The following is a 14084-nucleotide window of genomic DNA, read 5'->3' as shown; positions in this document are numbered from 1 at the left end:
TATATGTATGTTATTAGCATAAGTAGTACAAATTAATTCATTTAAGTCATCTTCAATTATATAATCTCATACTTGTACTATCTCTGGATCCCTCTCATTCCGGTGTGTCCGGACTGTTATAAAAACATAACAATTATATTACCAATAATAATAATTATATTATATTTAATTAATCTTTATTTGTATATATATTTACTTTTATAATTAAAAATCTACCTATTTTTATTTAAAATTAATATTATAATATAATTTAAATTATTAATTATAAATTAAAAATTTAAATAATAAATTATTAATTAACTTAATATATTTTTTTATCTTAAATCTAAGATATAAAATTAAAAAAATGTATTTATCCTTATTTTATTTTCTAATTATCAACCATTAATAAAATACTAATTTAAAATCTTATCTAATTATATCATAATACTTTCATATCAAATTTAAAATTAGATATTAGTTACACAAAAATATCAAGATCATATAGTAAATTGTCAATAAGATTCTAGTCAAATAATTTAAAATATTTAATTTTTCAACTATATTGCTGGCAAATAATTTATTCCCAAGCTAATCAATTTTTTTCTATATTAATTATTAGTAAAATTTAATAATTTTTACTTTAACAATTGGATTAATGAAATTTAACATACACCATGAGTTATTGAGTGAAGTAACTTTACCAAGAATTACTTTGTGAGTCATTTGATTCCTCCTCTCTCTCTATATATACATATTAGAATATATATATATATATATATATATATATATATATATATAATTTATTGATTTTTTTTAATATATGATTGTCAATTTTCATAAAAAATTCTTACATTTTTGACAAATATAAATTTGTCAGAAATATTTCATTGGTAATATAACTTTTCCTATAATTTTTTTCCATTAGAAATATATATTTTTTAACAGATTTGTATTCGTAAAAAATTATCCGTAAAATCTATCGGAAATATAAATTTTACTACAAATTTATATCTATTAGAAATTACCGATGATTATATCCGTCGAAAATATAAATTTTTTGACAAATTTATATCTATCGGAAATATAAATTTTTCGACAAATTTGTATTCGTAAAAAATTATCAATCAATAAAATCTATCAAAAATATAAATTTTTCGATAAATTTATATCCGTCGAAAATTATTCATCAGTAATATAATTTTTTTTATAAATTTTTTTTCTATCATTAAATTCTGTTAAAAATATAAATTTTTCAACAAATTTATATTTATTGAAAATTATTTATCAAGTAGTATATTTCTCCAACAGAATCATCTGCCAGGAAAGATGAAACATGAAATCTCATATACCCATTAAGCCAGGGATTATGCTTTGGTGTCTTTATTAATTAACGCTAGAGATTATAACTGATAAATAACCTTGGCTGAAATCTTTGGCGAAATGGAAGAAATAATTGGTGATATTCTGTGGCAGAAGAGGTTATTTCATTCTTGCAACATATTTCAACATTTTCTTTCAAAAAAAAAGTTTCCCATGATTTTTATGCTAACAAATTATAAATTAAACATCAAGCACAAATTATCAATAAGTCATAATAGTTTTATTACTAAAAATAATCATCTAGGCACTAGCTAGCTTCTTGATGAAAACTAGTGCGTTGCACACAAATATATAACAACGCAGTGAAAAAAAAAATGATTACAGGTTTACAAGCGCAAGTGCAAAATGCAAACGGTGCAGGTAAGAATTTGGTGTTTGTCCTTATCGAGAAAAAAGATGAACATAAAGACTGCAACCAAACACAGATCTCGGTTTGAAACGAGGAGGAGTCAACACATATGTCCACGTGGGCAGCGTTGAGCATTTCACAAACCTAGGTGTCACCCTTATTTCCCCGGGCCATGCAAAATGACCCATCTTCGAAGCCTCAAAATATTATTATAAGATATACATGATCCTTATTGTGTGAAGTGAAGAATATATAATAACATAACCTTGCGAAGTGGATCAAGGTGACAAAATCGTTTGCAAAGACCAGCAGGGTCATTGACAGTCTCATTAATTTGAAAACCCTACTACTTCAAGTGAAACTGAAATGGCAACTCGAAGATACGAGTTTGGAAGATCCGATGAGGCTAACCACCCAGACACCCTGAGAGCCACCTTGGCTGAGTTCATCTCCACTTGCATCTTTGTCTTTGTTGGAGAAGGCTCTGCCCTTGCTTTGAGTCTGTATACCATGCAACATGCATATACTCATATATAATAATCTCTGCATGTTACTTTTCCTTGTGATTTATTTAGTTATGTTATGTGCATGGTTGTTATTGCAGGACAGATTTACAAGGAACCAGGTTCCTCAGCGGGTGAGGTGGTGGTGCTGGCACTAGCTCATGCCTTTGCTCTATTTGCTGCTATTTCTGCCAGCGCGCATGTCTCTGGTGGACACGTCAACCCTGCTGTCACTTTTGGTGCTCTTCTTGGTGGCAGGATCTCCCTCCTTAAAGCCATTTACTATTGGGTTGCTCAACTTCTTGCTTCTATAGTCGCTGCCCTCTTGTTGAGGCTTGTCACTAACAACATGGTATGCTACAAATTTAAATACCATCTCTATTCTGATATTTTTCTGTTTATGTGTAATTTGACCAAGTATCTGGTTAGAGCTTCTCTTCTTTTAGAAAAGCTTTTATGTGTAGTAATCTTTTGGAAGTTTTTCTATCCAAATATAGAAGCAGTCTGTATTCAAACAAACAAACACTATTCTTGAAAAATTAAAGGCATATATGGCATGAACCTTGCTTATGGAAACTGAAAATATGATAAATGAGAGTAGTGACTATATATAATAAATTGTGGTTGGATGTTACAGAGACCAGAGGGGTTCAGTGTGTCGGTGGGCGTTGGAGCGTTTCACGGTTTTGTACTTGAGATTGCCCTCACATTTGGTCTCATGTACACAGTCTATGCTACCGCTATTGATCCTAAAAGGGGTTCAGTTGCCTCAATTGCACCCTTAGCCATTGGACTCGTTGTTGGGGCTAACATCCTCGCTGGTGGCCCGTTTGATGGAGCATGCATGAACCCTGCTCGGGCTTTTGGGCCTGCCTTGGTGGGCTGGAGATGGGACAACCACTGGATCTTCTGGGTGGGCCCCTTGATTGGGGCTGCTCTGGCAGCACTCCTCTATGAATTCGTTATGGTCCCGATTGAGCCTCCTCATGCTCATCACCAACCTTTGGCTTCTGAAGATTACTAGTTAATTTGGCTACTATGAAATATACCTATGTATGCCTCTGTTTTTTTCCTAGTCGTTTTCTGAGGTCTTCAGATCGTGTATGCATTTTTCTTTGATGCTGGTTGGGACTTTGGAGTATCAACCCCATAAACTTGTTCAGTGTGTACATCTTGTCCAAGGGATGATGAATAAAGTGCACTTATGTAATAAAATTAACAAAGTTGAAGGAAATAAAACATTAATTATATACAAAGCTATAGATAGGCTCGTTGCATCGTGATCTAGGATCTTTTTAAGAAAAGATAACTTATGTTTCAGTAATTTTTTTTTATCAAGATAACTTACATAAGCACACAACAATTGCCTCAAAACTTTGTTATTATTTTGTCTTGCTCAATTCGAAGGATATTTTGGATAAAAAAATACATAAAGGGGAAGGGAATATGTTTAAAAATTGGGGGTTGCATTTAAATTCTTCACATAATTGTAAACATGACACTCGGATGTAATGCATGTTTACTTTGGCGATTTGGATACACGCCAACTTAAAGCAGCACAGGTTTGATTTTGCTCTATTGGCTTGCTTTAATGTAAATCTGCAAAGAAAGGTGCATCTTGCACATTGATCCAAACATGCACGAAATCAACCTACCACTATATGCTGAAAATATCTCCACTACATTGAACAACTTTCAAGAATATGTTGTCATCGCTTTACAAATTACAATAACTAACGATTTTGTAAAAACGAATAATAAGATTCTTACTAATTAATAAGAAATTTTAATTGTTTTTACTTAATTATGTTATATTATGCAAGTTAATGGGTGTAATTTTGTTAGCTCATTTTTAATATTAATTCTTTTATATAAGAAACAAATAGATTATTATTGTTTCAATTATAAGAAATATAACCACGACGTAATATTAAAAAAGGAGCGAGTGTATAAACTTTGAAGTTGATTTTTTTTAATGAAAACATTGAAGTTGAACTCTGCCAGAAAAAGAAAATAACAACGGAGCAAAAAAATGCGACAGTAAAATATAAACCAAGTCAAGAAGATATGGTTACTAAATAAATAGTGATATCACAAGCGAAACCAGCTTATGAAATACCTTTTTTATATGGACATTTTCTACTTATTATATATTTTTAATTAAAGTTGCGTCAAGTGTAAGAAAGGAAATTTTGTTTCTAAACTGTTATAGGAAAATTCAACCACAAATCAATTCCTGAGCTTATTCAACAAGTGTTACATGCACCAGAGAGGGATGCATGATCATTCACGGCCGAAGTTTCTGTTTTGTACAGCCAAATGACATGGAATTTACGATTCTTGTATCCCAAAAGAACAAAAAGTGGAAGAAAAAGTAGCAACAGAATAAAGCATGATAGTACGTATTGAAGGATAAGCATTGGTATGTGTATCAGATTCATTGTAACAAACATTCTCTCCATAACTTGCCAACACATTCTCTTCCTTTTTCTTCACACACACACATTGACCTATATATTTATATATACATGTAGTTCTATGGCAATTGAAACGGTGCTTGTCTTTTGCATCCTTGTGGTGTTGAAGTTGAATGCAAGTGCTTCGATTAATATTGGTGAACAAAACTGCACCGTGTCCAGAGAGAAAGTTGGGAGCAAAAAAGAAAATGGACTCGGCCATACACCCCCCATGGGGTAAATTAGTTAACCCTCTATCCTTTTTATTTATCCCTTCTTTCTCCTACTTTATCTAATAATCATTTGTGGTGTATTGAAAGGTGTCTTATCTGAGAATGTGTTTAAGTGATTCCATAACATAATATTCTTTCAGCTAAATTCATGAAAGTGTATATATAACGTGTTACGTACTTGTGAATTGAACAGATGAATAGCTGGAATCATTTCGTCGGTGATATTATTGAAAGTTTAACTCGAGGAACAGGTATGTTCACTATTCCAAAGTTATAATGTTTACCATTTCAGACGTATATATATAGTATGAACTTATGCTATCATATTTCTTCATTGTTTCAGCTGTTGCAACGGTGTCACCGGGCCTCGCTGCTTTGGGGTACAAATATATTAATTTAGGTACTCGTCGTCTATTATTAGTGGTATTCATCACATTCACATATTTCATATCTAGCAAAACTTTTACATTTTTTAATTCTAACCATTTTAATAATATTATATTTCATGATTTCTAGATGACTTTTGGGATCCTTTAATTTTGTCTTTCACCTTTAATTTATATGCTTAAAATCTAAGTGCAAGTTAATTTAAATTTTGTAGATTATAATCCATTTTCGATACCATTAACAAATTTCAAATGATGTTAGGGAAATATGGTTCCAAAGGATTCAACATTTCCTTCTGGAATTAAGGCTCTAGCTCATTATGTTCATAGGAAAGGTTTAAAGTTGGGGTTAGATTGAAATTTCACTACCGGACTACTTTTTAATGCATTTATCTCATCGAATAATCACAAAGCGTATAACACAATTATACAAACAAAACAATATACCCCTAAGTAAAAATCATTTGTTTGTGTGTCTATAAACAAACTTACAAATTCATGTGCAAAATATGTCAAAATTTTCAAACACGTACGGGCTCTTAACAGATATGTCATGTGGCAGGTGTGGGCAGGTCCTCTCAGTGGTAACAAGGTAGCAGTGATCTTATGGAACAGAAGTTCATCAAAGCCAACAGTGACTGCATCCTGGTCAACCGGGAACTATAGTTGAGAGATCTATGGGAGGTAAGATACTTAGACTTGTTTTGTCTTAACAGTGTAGAGCATTTTAGGTTCCTATGATTTTGAACATGTGTAATGAATTCTGCAGCACTCAACACAAGCATTTGTTTCGACAGAAATATCTGCTGAACAAGATTCACATGCTTGTAAGATGTATGTCCTGACCCCCAGAAAGTGCTAATTTCAAGTGGCAGAGGAACACATGAAATAAGCTTTTCAGATTTCTATTGCCTCTGAATCACTTGAAATTCACGATGCTGAAAGCACATCAAACACATGCAATTTTATTTTTTTCAATGCAATAGTAAAATACGTAGAAGGTAAAGAGGGAGAACGCGGTGATCTAAGAAGTGACAACAAACAGAGAGATTTTTACTGTGAATAAAAGTGAACGTGTGAACATGAAAAAAATACACCATTTTTAAATTCTGCTTGACGTACAACGTTACGACACTTGGTTTCAACAGAACTTGAATTGCGTTTAAGAAGTAAAACTTCCACAATAATTATCTTCTTAAACGTTTTTGCATACTAATTGATTCGTTTATAAAAAGTCAGTTATTTCCACAGTGCCCCACCATCACACAGCCAGTTGAGTCAAAGAATTGAAATAGTGTAAATTTTAAGCCATGAAGAATAACAGCAATCTTGTAACAATTACTTTTTTTCCCCCCAAATTGATAGGAATCTTCTTATCGCACCTCAAACGATATTACGTCACATAATAAACACATTTTGTATGCGAGTTTATGAAGCTAGAAATTTCAATTTCATGAAGGGCTTAAAAGTGATAGAGCGACTACGAAGAATCTTCGTATAGTTTCTTTCAATTAGAACTGGAATATTCATTTCATGATTTAAACTTCAACCTAACTCTACAATCCATTTGATAACTCAAGTTGGACGCGGTTGGTCAATAAAATAGGCGTTTAACAGAAACGGCATAAAAATTATAATACAACTAAGATATTTCTCAAATATAAAAGTGAGCATGAATCTATAGAACTCGACATTAAATGAATTTTCTAATGTTTTTGTGGGTTTGAATTAGACCAAAACCTAAATTTTAAGAGTTCTATTAAGATTTTGATCGTCTAAGCAGCCTGAAAATATAAAAATAAAACTCATTTAATGAAACAATATCAGATGCCACACATTCTGCTTTTGCATGGATAGTACTCGTCTTTCGTATCATCAACAGATCATAAACAACATATACATTCTGTCATTTACCTGGTTTATATTTCTCATGGTCCTCGCATCTTTTCAACAATGTGCCTGCTCTTTTCTTCAATGTGACGCCTTTTCTCTTCCAATTTCTCGCTCATCTTCTTCCCCAAATCAAGCATTCTTTCCCTTCTCCCCATTTTCTTTGGAAGCCCATCTTCCTGTTCAATAGAATGATTTCGTTTCTCCATCACCACACTACCGTGTTGTGATTGGGACTCAGAATTATTCTCCATATTTTGTTCAGTAGTTTCGAGTAGTCTGTCATTCTGTACCATTGATGTCCTAAATTCTTTCAAATCTGTAGATTTTTGAGGTTTGTCATTCTCTAACAATGGTGTATTCAGTTCTTCCAAACTACTGCTGCTTTCTAGAGTTACTGAATTAGAGGAACTTAATGGAAATGCTAGAGAATCTGATGATTTGTTTGTTGCTTCTTGACAAGATTCAACATTCCTGGGATTTTGTTGTTTGTGCTCTGGATCATTATTTGAGGTGCTTGCGCCAGCTTCCGACCTAGCTTTCACTTCTTCATAAGGTTGATTATTGGTATCAATCGAAGTGGAAGTCTCGTTTCCAATTTCTTGGTTAATCCATATGAATGGAGCAACAGTTCGAGGAACCCAATCATCCTTTTCTGCTAACATCCATGGGATGCATACACTTTCACAATTTGGGAGCACTAAAGTTTCCCGAATTCCAGTCTGCAGGAGCAGAATTAAATTCAGTTTGCAAGTGCAAGTGAATGCTGCTGTTATACTTTCTAAAGGGATAAAAGTTTAAACACATTTCACAATCTGTGCTGCAGTCAAACTTTATAAAGAGATATGAAGTTTAAACACATTTCACACAACAGAGAGATATTCGAAAAACCAGAATTCTATGGCTACTCACTTAATAGAAAGGTGGACAGAATGAGAGAACATTTAAGCACTTACAAGAAGTCCATATAAATTGACAGATGGAGGAAAAAGAAAATTTTAAGATCTTTATATATAATTAATTAATGATGTTGATAAAAAAATATTCTTAAATAGTTGAAAAAAAAAAGAAGAAAGAAAAACCACATGCAAATGAACAAAATATATCAAATTTGAAAACACTAATAAAAAACAGCAGGGAAAGTGTAGTCTATACTTGAATTCTTTCAATAAGTTATGAATTAAATGGAAAGACAGACAGTCGTACCTTTAGCCTATTGACTAGGAATAAAGCAAAGTGTGTATTAGTTATCTTATGTTCTCCAACAGATGACTCCAAGTTGAAATCGATATCTGGCATTGATGTGAAACCATACCACAATTGATCAGAGGGAGGTGGCTTTATATGCAACCGCAATGTCCCTCTGAGGGAAGCCACTCTTATTGCCAAAGAGAGAGGAACCTTTTGATAAGAAATAATCCGTTACTTTGAGAATAAAACAACTTCAGTTGTTTATGAACTGATGACTAGTTGACTACATAGAAAGTGGAAAAATAGAAACCTAAAACTTCTGTACATTATCAAATATTTGAATGTTCCTCCGTATGAATGAATAAGAAAATACTCAAAGAGGTTAAACACTACACATACAGAAACTGTCAAATATTTGCCATATCCTGGACTTTTCCAGTGGCATTGTAAATTGTCAAAAGTCCAAAGAGGTTAAACACTGTGCATACAGAACAGACAAAAATGAAAGTAAAGATAACATACAAAATTAGAGTCAAAACATCGATCAATGCACGTTAATATAAGATTAGTCTTGAAGAAATTCAAAGGGATATATACACCAAAATTCATTAAAAGCAAAAGTCAAATTTACTGAACCAAATTTCCTTTTGTATAAGATTGACTGTTTGCTCTCAGCATATAGATGCCAGTATGTCCCCTGAATCATAAGAATAGCTTATGGGTTGTCTTGTCTGAGGATTAGTTAGGAAGAATGAAAGAAAAATTTGGTGGAAATGCATAGTGGTTGGTTTCAGTTCTAACAAAGCCTTTGAAATTCCAGAGCATCAAAGGGCAACTATTAATCACGTTCCTATATTATTATAAAAAATTTCATTAATGCTTGGAGTTGATTATTTAGGGCAGGTATACGTTTATGAGAAAAAAAAAAAAAAAACTATACAGGATATGCGTCTGGATAGAGAGGAGATATCTATCAGACAAAAACTCAAAAAGTAACAATAGAGTAATTCAGTATAATATCTAACATTGAAGGGGCCAGATGGAGCTTAGTCGTTAGTGTAATTTACTAAAACCAGGATCTTTGGTCCACAGATTAGAACCATACAAGAAGATTGGGCACCAAAATATAACATAGTGAGAAACTGGAACTTGGTTTAACTATGTAAAAGTCATCATACATACTATTTAACCCAGAAGAAAGGAAAAAAGTGATACATCCATTTAATACAACCACACAACATTACAAAAATAGCAAAACTCCTATAATGAAGAAACAGACTGCAAAAAGAGTAGTGGGCAGAAGCAACCAATGGAATAAAGGAGGTAAAAATAAACAGAGGGTACCTGTGAAACCTGTTTGGCAACAGAATTTAATATAGATTTCCATCTTGATCCTTGATTTAGGGAAGACATGGTGCTCTTAAAGCTCTTAGAAACATCTGCTTAGAGAAAAACAAGATACAAATCCCAATATCAACATAAAACTTTTACAACTTCCTTGCCATTGTTTTAATTGGAAAATCTTGCGAACTCATAAAAGGCACTGCAAATGGTATAACATAGTATTTCGAAGCCCTAGTCCATAATCTCCATCTACCTGTGTACTTAGTTTATAACAAGTGGAAATTGTAGTAACTATGGATGTGGCAAGTGCTAACAGCCTTGGAAAGTTGTATGACCCTAGGTGGCAGATACATTAGACATCCTCTTAGGCAATCATCAAGTTCAAGTGAGATTTCAGGAAGTAAGAAAAAGAGCATAAATAATTGAGTTCGATAGGACTCAAAAGATAAAGTTCATAAATAATTAGACTTGATAGGACTCATGTACTAACCCGTGTTCATTTCACCATTTTCTTTTTGCTCTTGTAAATCATTTGTTCTTTCTGCAAAATTAAATTGTTTTCCAATATATTCAAAACCTTCAAGAAGATCTGATGGGGCATCTCCAGCACTGTTTGTCTCTGGATTTGAGTCCAGGGTCCCTGCCTGGAGCTCCAGTTCACGAACCTCAAGTCTTGTTTCAATCTCTAATAGTGCACCTCCAGAATATTCAATGTCAACCTCTACAGCCCATACCTCGCGCATTTCCATAGGAAGAACCCTCATTCCTGTAATGCAAGGTGGAACATTCCCAGTATTGATATTGTTACAGATGACTTCACCAATATAACTAGGAGTTCTCATATTGGACAATGATTTCTGCCAAAAAAAAAAAAAAAAAAAACATCATTTATCACATAGAAGTTTTCATTGGGGGAGTTCACTGTAAACAAACAGAAATAATCAATATTTATCTTGTGAAAACCATAACAGAATGATGGGTACAAACAAGTCTTGCAATCAACTATTTCTTTCACATTGAAAATTATAAAGGATAGCATCTTCTATATTCTTAATGTTTTTAAGCTTAACAGAGTCCTGCTTGTACCAGTAAACTTGAGGTTTAGGAACTAACAGCAATGGAAAGGATTTCATTCAGAAAGACATTAATATCATGTTTCGGACATGAATAAGCAAATATTATTAACTTAATTGATAAAAGATGCTAGAAACTGATACTTAGGAAAGGATTTCATTCAGAAAGATATTAATATCATGTTTCGGACATGAATAAGCAAATATTATTAATTTAATTGATATAAGACGCTAGAAACTGATACCTAGATAAAATGGTACTTTTTTTCACAAAAACATAATAAAACTCATGCACGATAAAGTAAATCACAAATAGGAAAAGCTTTAACCTGAATCCTTTCTAGCATAGATCTCTTCAACTGCTCATTTCCTTTGGCATCAAAAAAGAGCCGGGAAATCAACAAATTCCAGCACAAAGTTCCTTCATCAATACCAAACTTCTCATCAGCATCTGCATCAGAGCTGACAGAGTGAAGACTCTGGCTTCCTGAATGAGATGACTTAGAAGATAATAGTGGAGAATCGTCTACCATGGAATTTTTAAGATGCTTTGATGTTGAAGCAGTCTTCAACAAACCAGTAGCCAAAATAACATCTTGACAAGCACGAAGCTTCTCGGTATTCTTTTTCCCTTCATTACCTGACAGTGAAGTCCACGTTGATATATTTTCCAAGCCAACTCGGGAAGTTCTTTTAGCAACCTTTTTCAAAAATTGACGAACCTTTGAAGAAGAACCATCAGGCTTGCTAGCCCTTTCTATTACCTCAACACTTGATCCTATAGGTGGTTTCATCAAAGAATGGTATACAGAATTCAAGGATGTCAGATAACTATGAAACTCTTCATCCAACTGGGTAAACCATTTGATTTTTTCCTTTCGATCACATGAAGCCAGATAGAGGGCCTTACACCATGCTTCTTTCTCCCATGAAGTGTCAAGATATATATAAATAGTTTTGCTTCCGTTGTATATTACAGATGTTGGGTTTTCCACTTTGATAGGGAACTTCTTTGCCCTGTAAGATTCATCACCAATCAAATAAGAACTTGAAACAGCTAACTTCCTCAATAAATGACCAATAGTTATAATAAAAAAATATCTCTCCAATATTGACTTACAATACCCAAAATCCAAGCTATCACAAATACAAGTTACTTTTTATTTTAAACAATATGCAAAGCACCGAGGAAATGAGACTTCTCCATGTCAAATTAAATATCAAGGAAGCCCAAAAAAATAAACCCACCTTTTACATAGTCTAGGCTCTAAGCATATATAAGTGGAACGGCTATTCTAGCATAATCAATTAAGAACCATATTGTCAGCAACTTGTAATACTGCTCAAGGATGATACCAGTGATTTCACATGCATAATAGCTAAGCATTCAAAGAAATTTTTACCCAAAGAATGTTAGCAACACTCTCTAACACTTTCTTTATTATTGGCTGGAAATTTATTGAAAATCACAAATTTTGTGGATCTTTCATTTCATTTAATGAGTTTCTCTCTTGATTTAATGGCAAGATCCACAAAAATTTTCAATCAATAGTAGAGAAAGTGTTGTTGCCATTTCTCATTTTACATTAGCTCCTAGCTAGGCAGTAAGTGGATTTGAGAAACATATTCATTATGGTAATTCCTGCCACCTGTTAGAGTATTTTGACACTTCCTGTCTTCACATTCCTACTATTGAGGCTCATTCATACATGCATGTACAGTAAATTTAAAAAAAAAAAAGAAAAAAAAAAGTGATGGTAATAGAAGTGGAAAACACAAGGGAAGTGGTGAGAGACCAAAAAGAAGGAGGAAGAAGAATGCATACAAAATTCACCTAACAAAAAAGAGCATGTTAGAAAGAGTATGATACTAGTAGCATTTGTCACTGGGTAAATTGGAAAATAAGATACTCCCTGCCACTTCTTGGGAACCCATTGGCCATGGAACGGCCTCGACAACAAATAAGCATTTATAGTCAAAAGCTGGTCATTGGTCACAGTAATGTTGCCAGTTATTGGTCACAAATAATAGCACCCAATAGAAGTGCCTCCCACACACCACATTACCATTTTCTTGAAGAAAGTATCGATGCTGACACAGCTTGAACTGCACAGCCCTTGAGTTCAATCGTCGTGTGCAAACCATCAGGTTCCCTCAGAACAAGCGACTGACCCTTGATTTGTCCATACATCTTAACAGGGGAAACCTCCAAGATCTCCTTCCTTTTTCGCTCTCTTGACAGATTTGAAATTTTCCCTGATTCTAGAACCCAAACCACACCCTGAAAAAGAGCTCCAAAATTTAAGGGAACAGACGTGATCAAACAGGTAGTTCTCGTGAAACCAATCTTTACCCCCACATATATAGTTAGTGTGGTCCAAGAAGCTTTAAAACGTGAAACTCCGGAACATTAAAACACTACACACAACCATACACAGATATCCTGGATTTTTCCCAAACTAAGCAAAAAAAAAAAAATTCCTTTTCCAAAATTTTCAACAATTTATTCAATGAGATCATTTTAACTAATTGTATAATAATCAGTACACGGGCCACAGAAGCACGAGGTTTCTTTCAGCAGCCCAAAAAATTACTTATTCAAGAAAGCTATGTATAATGTAACATTGTAACCAATAGTTTTTCATCATAAATCATTTAAACCAGAAGTGAGCAACTTCAAATGCATTATTTCCATTTCGGAATTTCAGCGAAGTAAAAGCAAGTGCGCGATCGCATGCTTTACATTCAGCTTTGTCATTTTCCCCGTGAAGCGAGAACCAATTAACGCTAACCTGCTTTCTAAACGCGAAATCCAGAGACTGTTGAGGATCAAGCAGTGGAGTAGCAAGGGTTTGGGAGGAGAAGCAGGCTTCATCACTGTTGATCTTGTGACGCAACCGTTTCATGATCCACAACAACCCCAGAGCTTCCGCAGCAACAACCGCCACAACCCCGAGACCGAACCCAACCAGAATCAAACCCAAAACCATAGCCTTTGAAACCAACGGAGAAAAATAAAATGGATAGTTAAGAAAAATGGGAAAGTTTACGACTCGTGCTCTATAAGTAGTGAGAGAGAGAGAGAAAGAGGAAGCAAGCGCGTTGATGTGACAGAGACACGTTCACGAGCTATTATTCAATTCAGCCATAAGTTATGACCAAATCTTACTCAATGATTTGATGAATTTTATTTTATTTTATTTATTTATTTATTTATGTGGTCCTCCTGGCTATCCAAATTGACCTACCAAAGGTTGCTTTCATGCCATATTTTTCTTCTTATGTCTCCCGAATTCA

At 33.6% G+C, this 14084-nt stretch overlaps 2 protein-coding genes and 1 long non-coding RNA gene across 6 annotated transcripts; 2 read left to right on the top strand and 1 right to left on the bottom strand.

Moving 5' to 3' along the window:
* Positions 1 to 1990: 1990 nt before the first annotated feature.
* Positions 1991 to 3476, top strand: LOC109817962 (putative aquaporin TIP-type alpha). The gene is made up of 3 exons (XM_020383327.3): positions 1991 to 2210; positions 2316 to 2566; positions 2852 to 3476. The coding sequence occupies exons 1-3, from the start codon at positions 2078 to 2080 to the stop codon at positions 3236 to 3238; spliced, it is 771 nt and encodes a 256-aa protein (XP_020238916.1). The 5' UTR covers positions 1991 to 2077; the 3' UTR covers positions 3239 to 3476.
* A 1195-nt stretch (positions 3477 to 4671) lies between these two features.
* Positions 4672 to 6745, top strand: LOC114914951 (uncharacterized). Of its 3 annotated transcripts, XR_014427900.1 has the most exons (5): positions 4672 to 4907; positions 5097 to 5154; positions 5247 to 5303; positions 5852 to 5973; positions 6059 to 6745. It is a non-coding gene; the product is annotated as an uncharacterized LOC114914951 (long non-coding RNA). The 3 variants fall into 3 exon arrangements; XR_003802791.2 differs by having other exon boundaries at positions 5852 to 6745; XR_003802790.2 differs by having other exon boundaries at positions 4797 to 4915; positions 5852 to 6745.
* A 211-nt stretch (positions 6746 to 6956) lies between these two features.
* LOC109817956 (uncharacterized) lies at positions 6957 to 13885 on the bottom strand. Of its 2 annotated transcripts, XM_020383315.3 has the most exons (7): positions 13580 to 13882; positions 12854 to 13068; positions 11117 to 11804; positions 10205 to 10571; positions 9715 to 9809; positions 8386 to 8580; positions 6957 to 7901 (listed from the first exon to the last, which is right to left on the bottom strand). In XM_020383315.3, the coding sequence occupies exons 1-7, from the start codon at positions 13775 to 13777 to the stop codon at positions 7218 to 7220; spliced, it is 2442 nt and encodes an 813-aa protein (XP_020238904.1). In that variant the 5' UTR covers positions 13778 to 13882; the 3' UTR covers positions 6957 to 7217. The 2 variants fall into 2 exon arrangements, with proteins under 2 accessions (XP_020238904.1, XP_082915964.1); XM_083059838.1 differs by lacking the exon at positions 8386 to 8580 and having other exon boundaries at positions 13580 to 13885.
* Positions 13886 to 14084: the final 199 nt, after the last annotated feature.

The sequence above is a fragment of the Cajanus cajan genome, chromosome 7, assembly GCF_000230855.2.
Source record: "Cajanus cajan strain Asha chromosome 7, NIPB_CcT2T_4, whole genome shotgun sequence".
NCBI lineage: Eukaryota > Viridiplantae > Streptophyta > Magnoliopsida > Fabales > Fabaceae > Cajanus > Cajanus cajan.
This window is presented reverse-complemented; position numbering and strand designations above follow the sequence as displayed.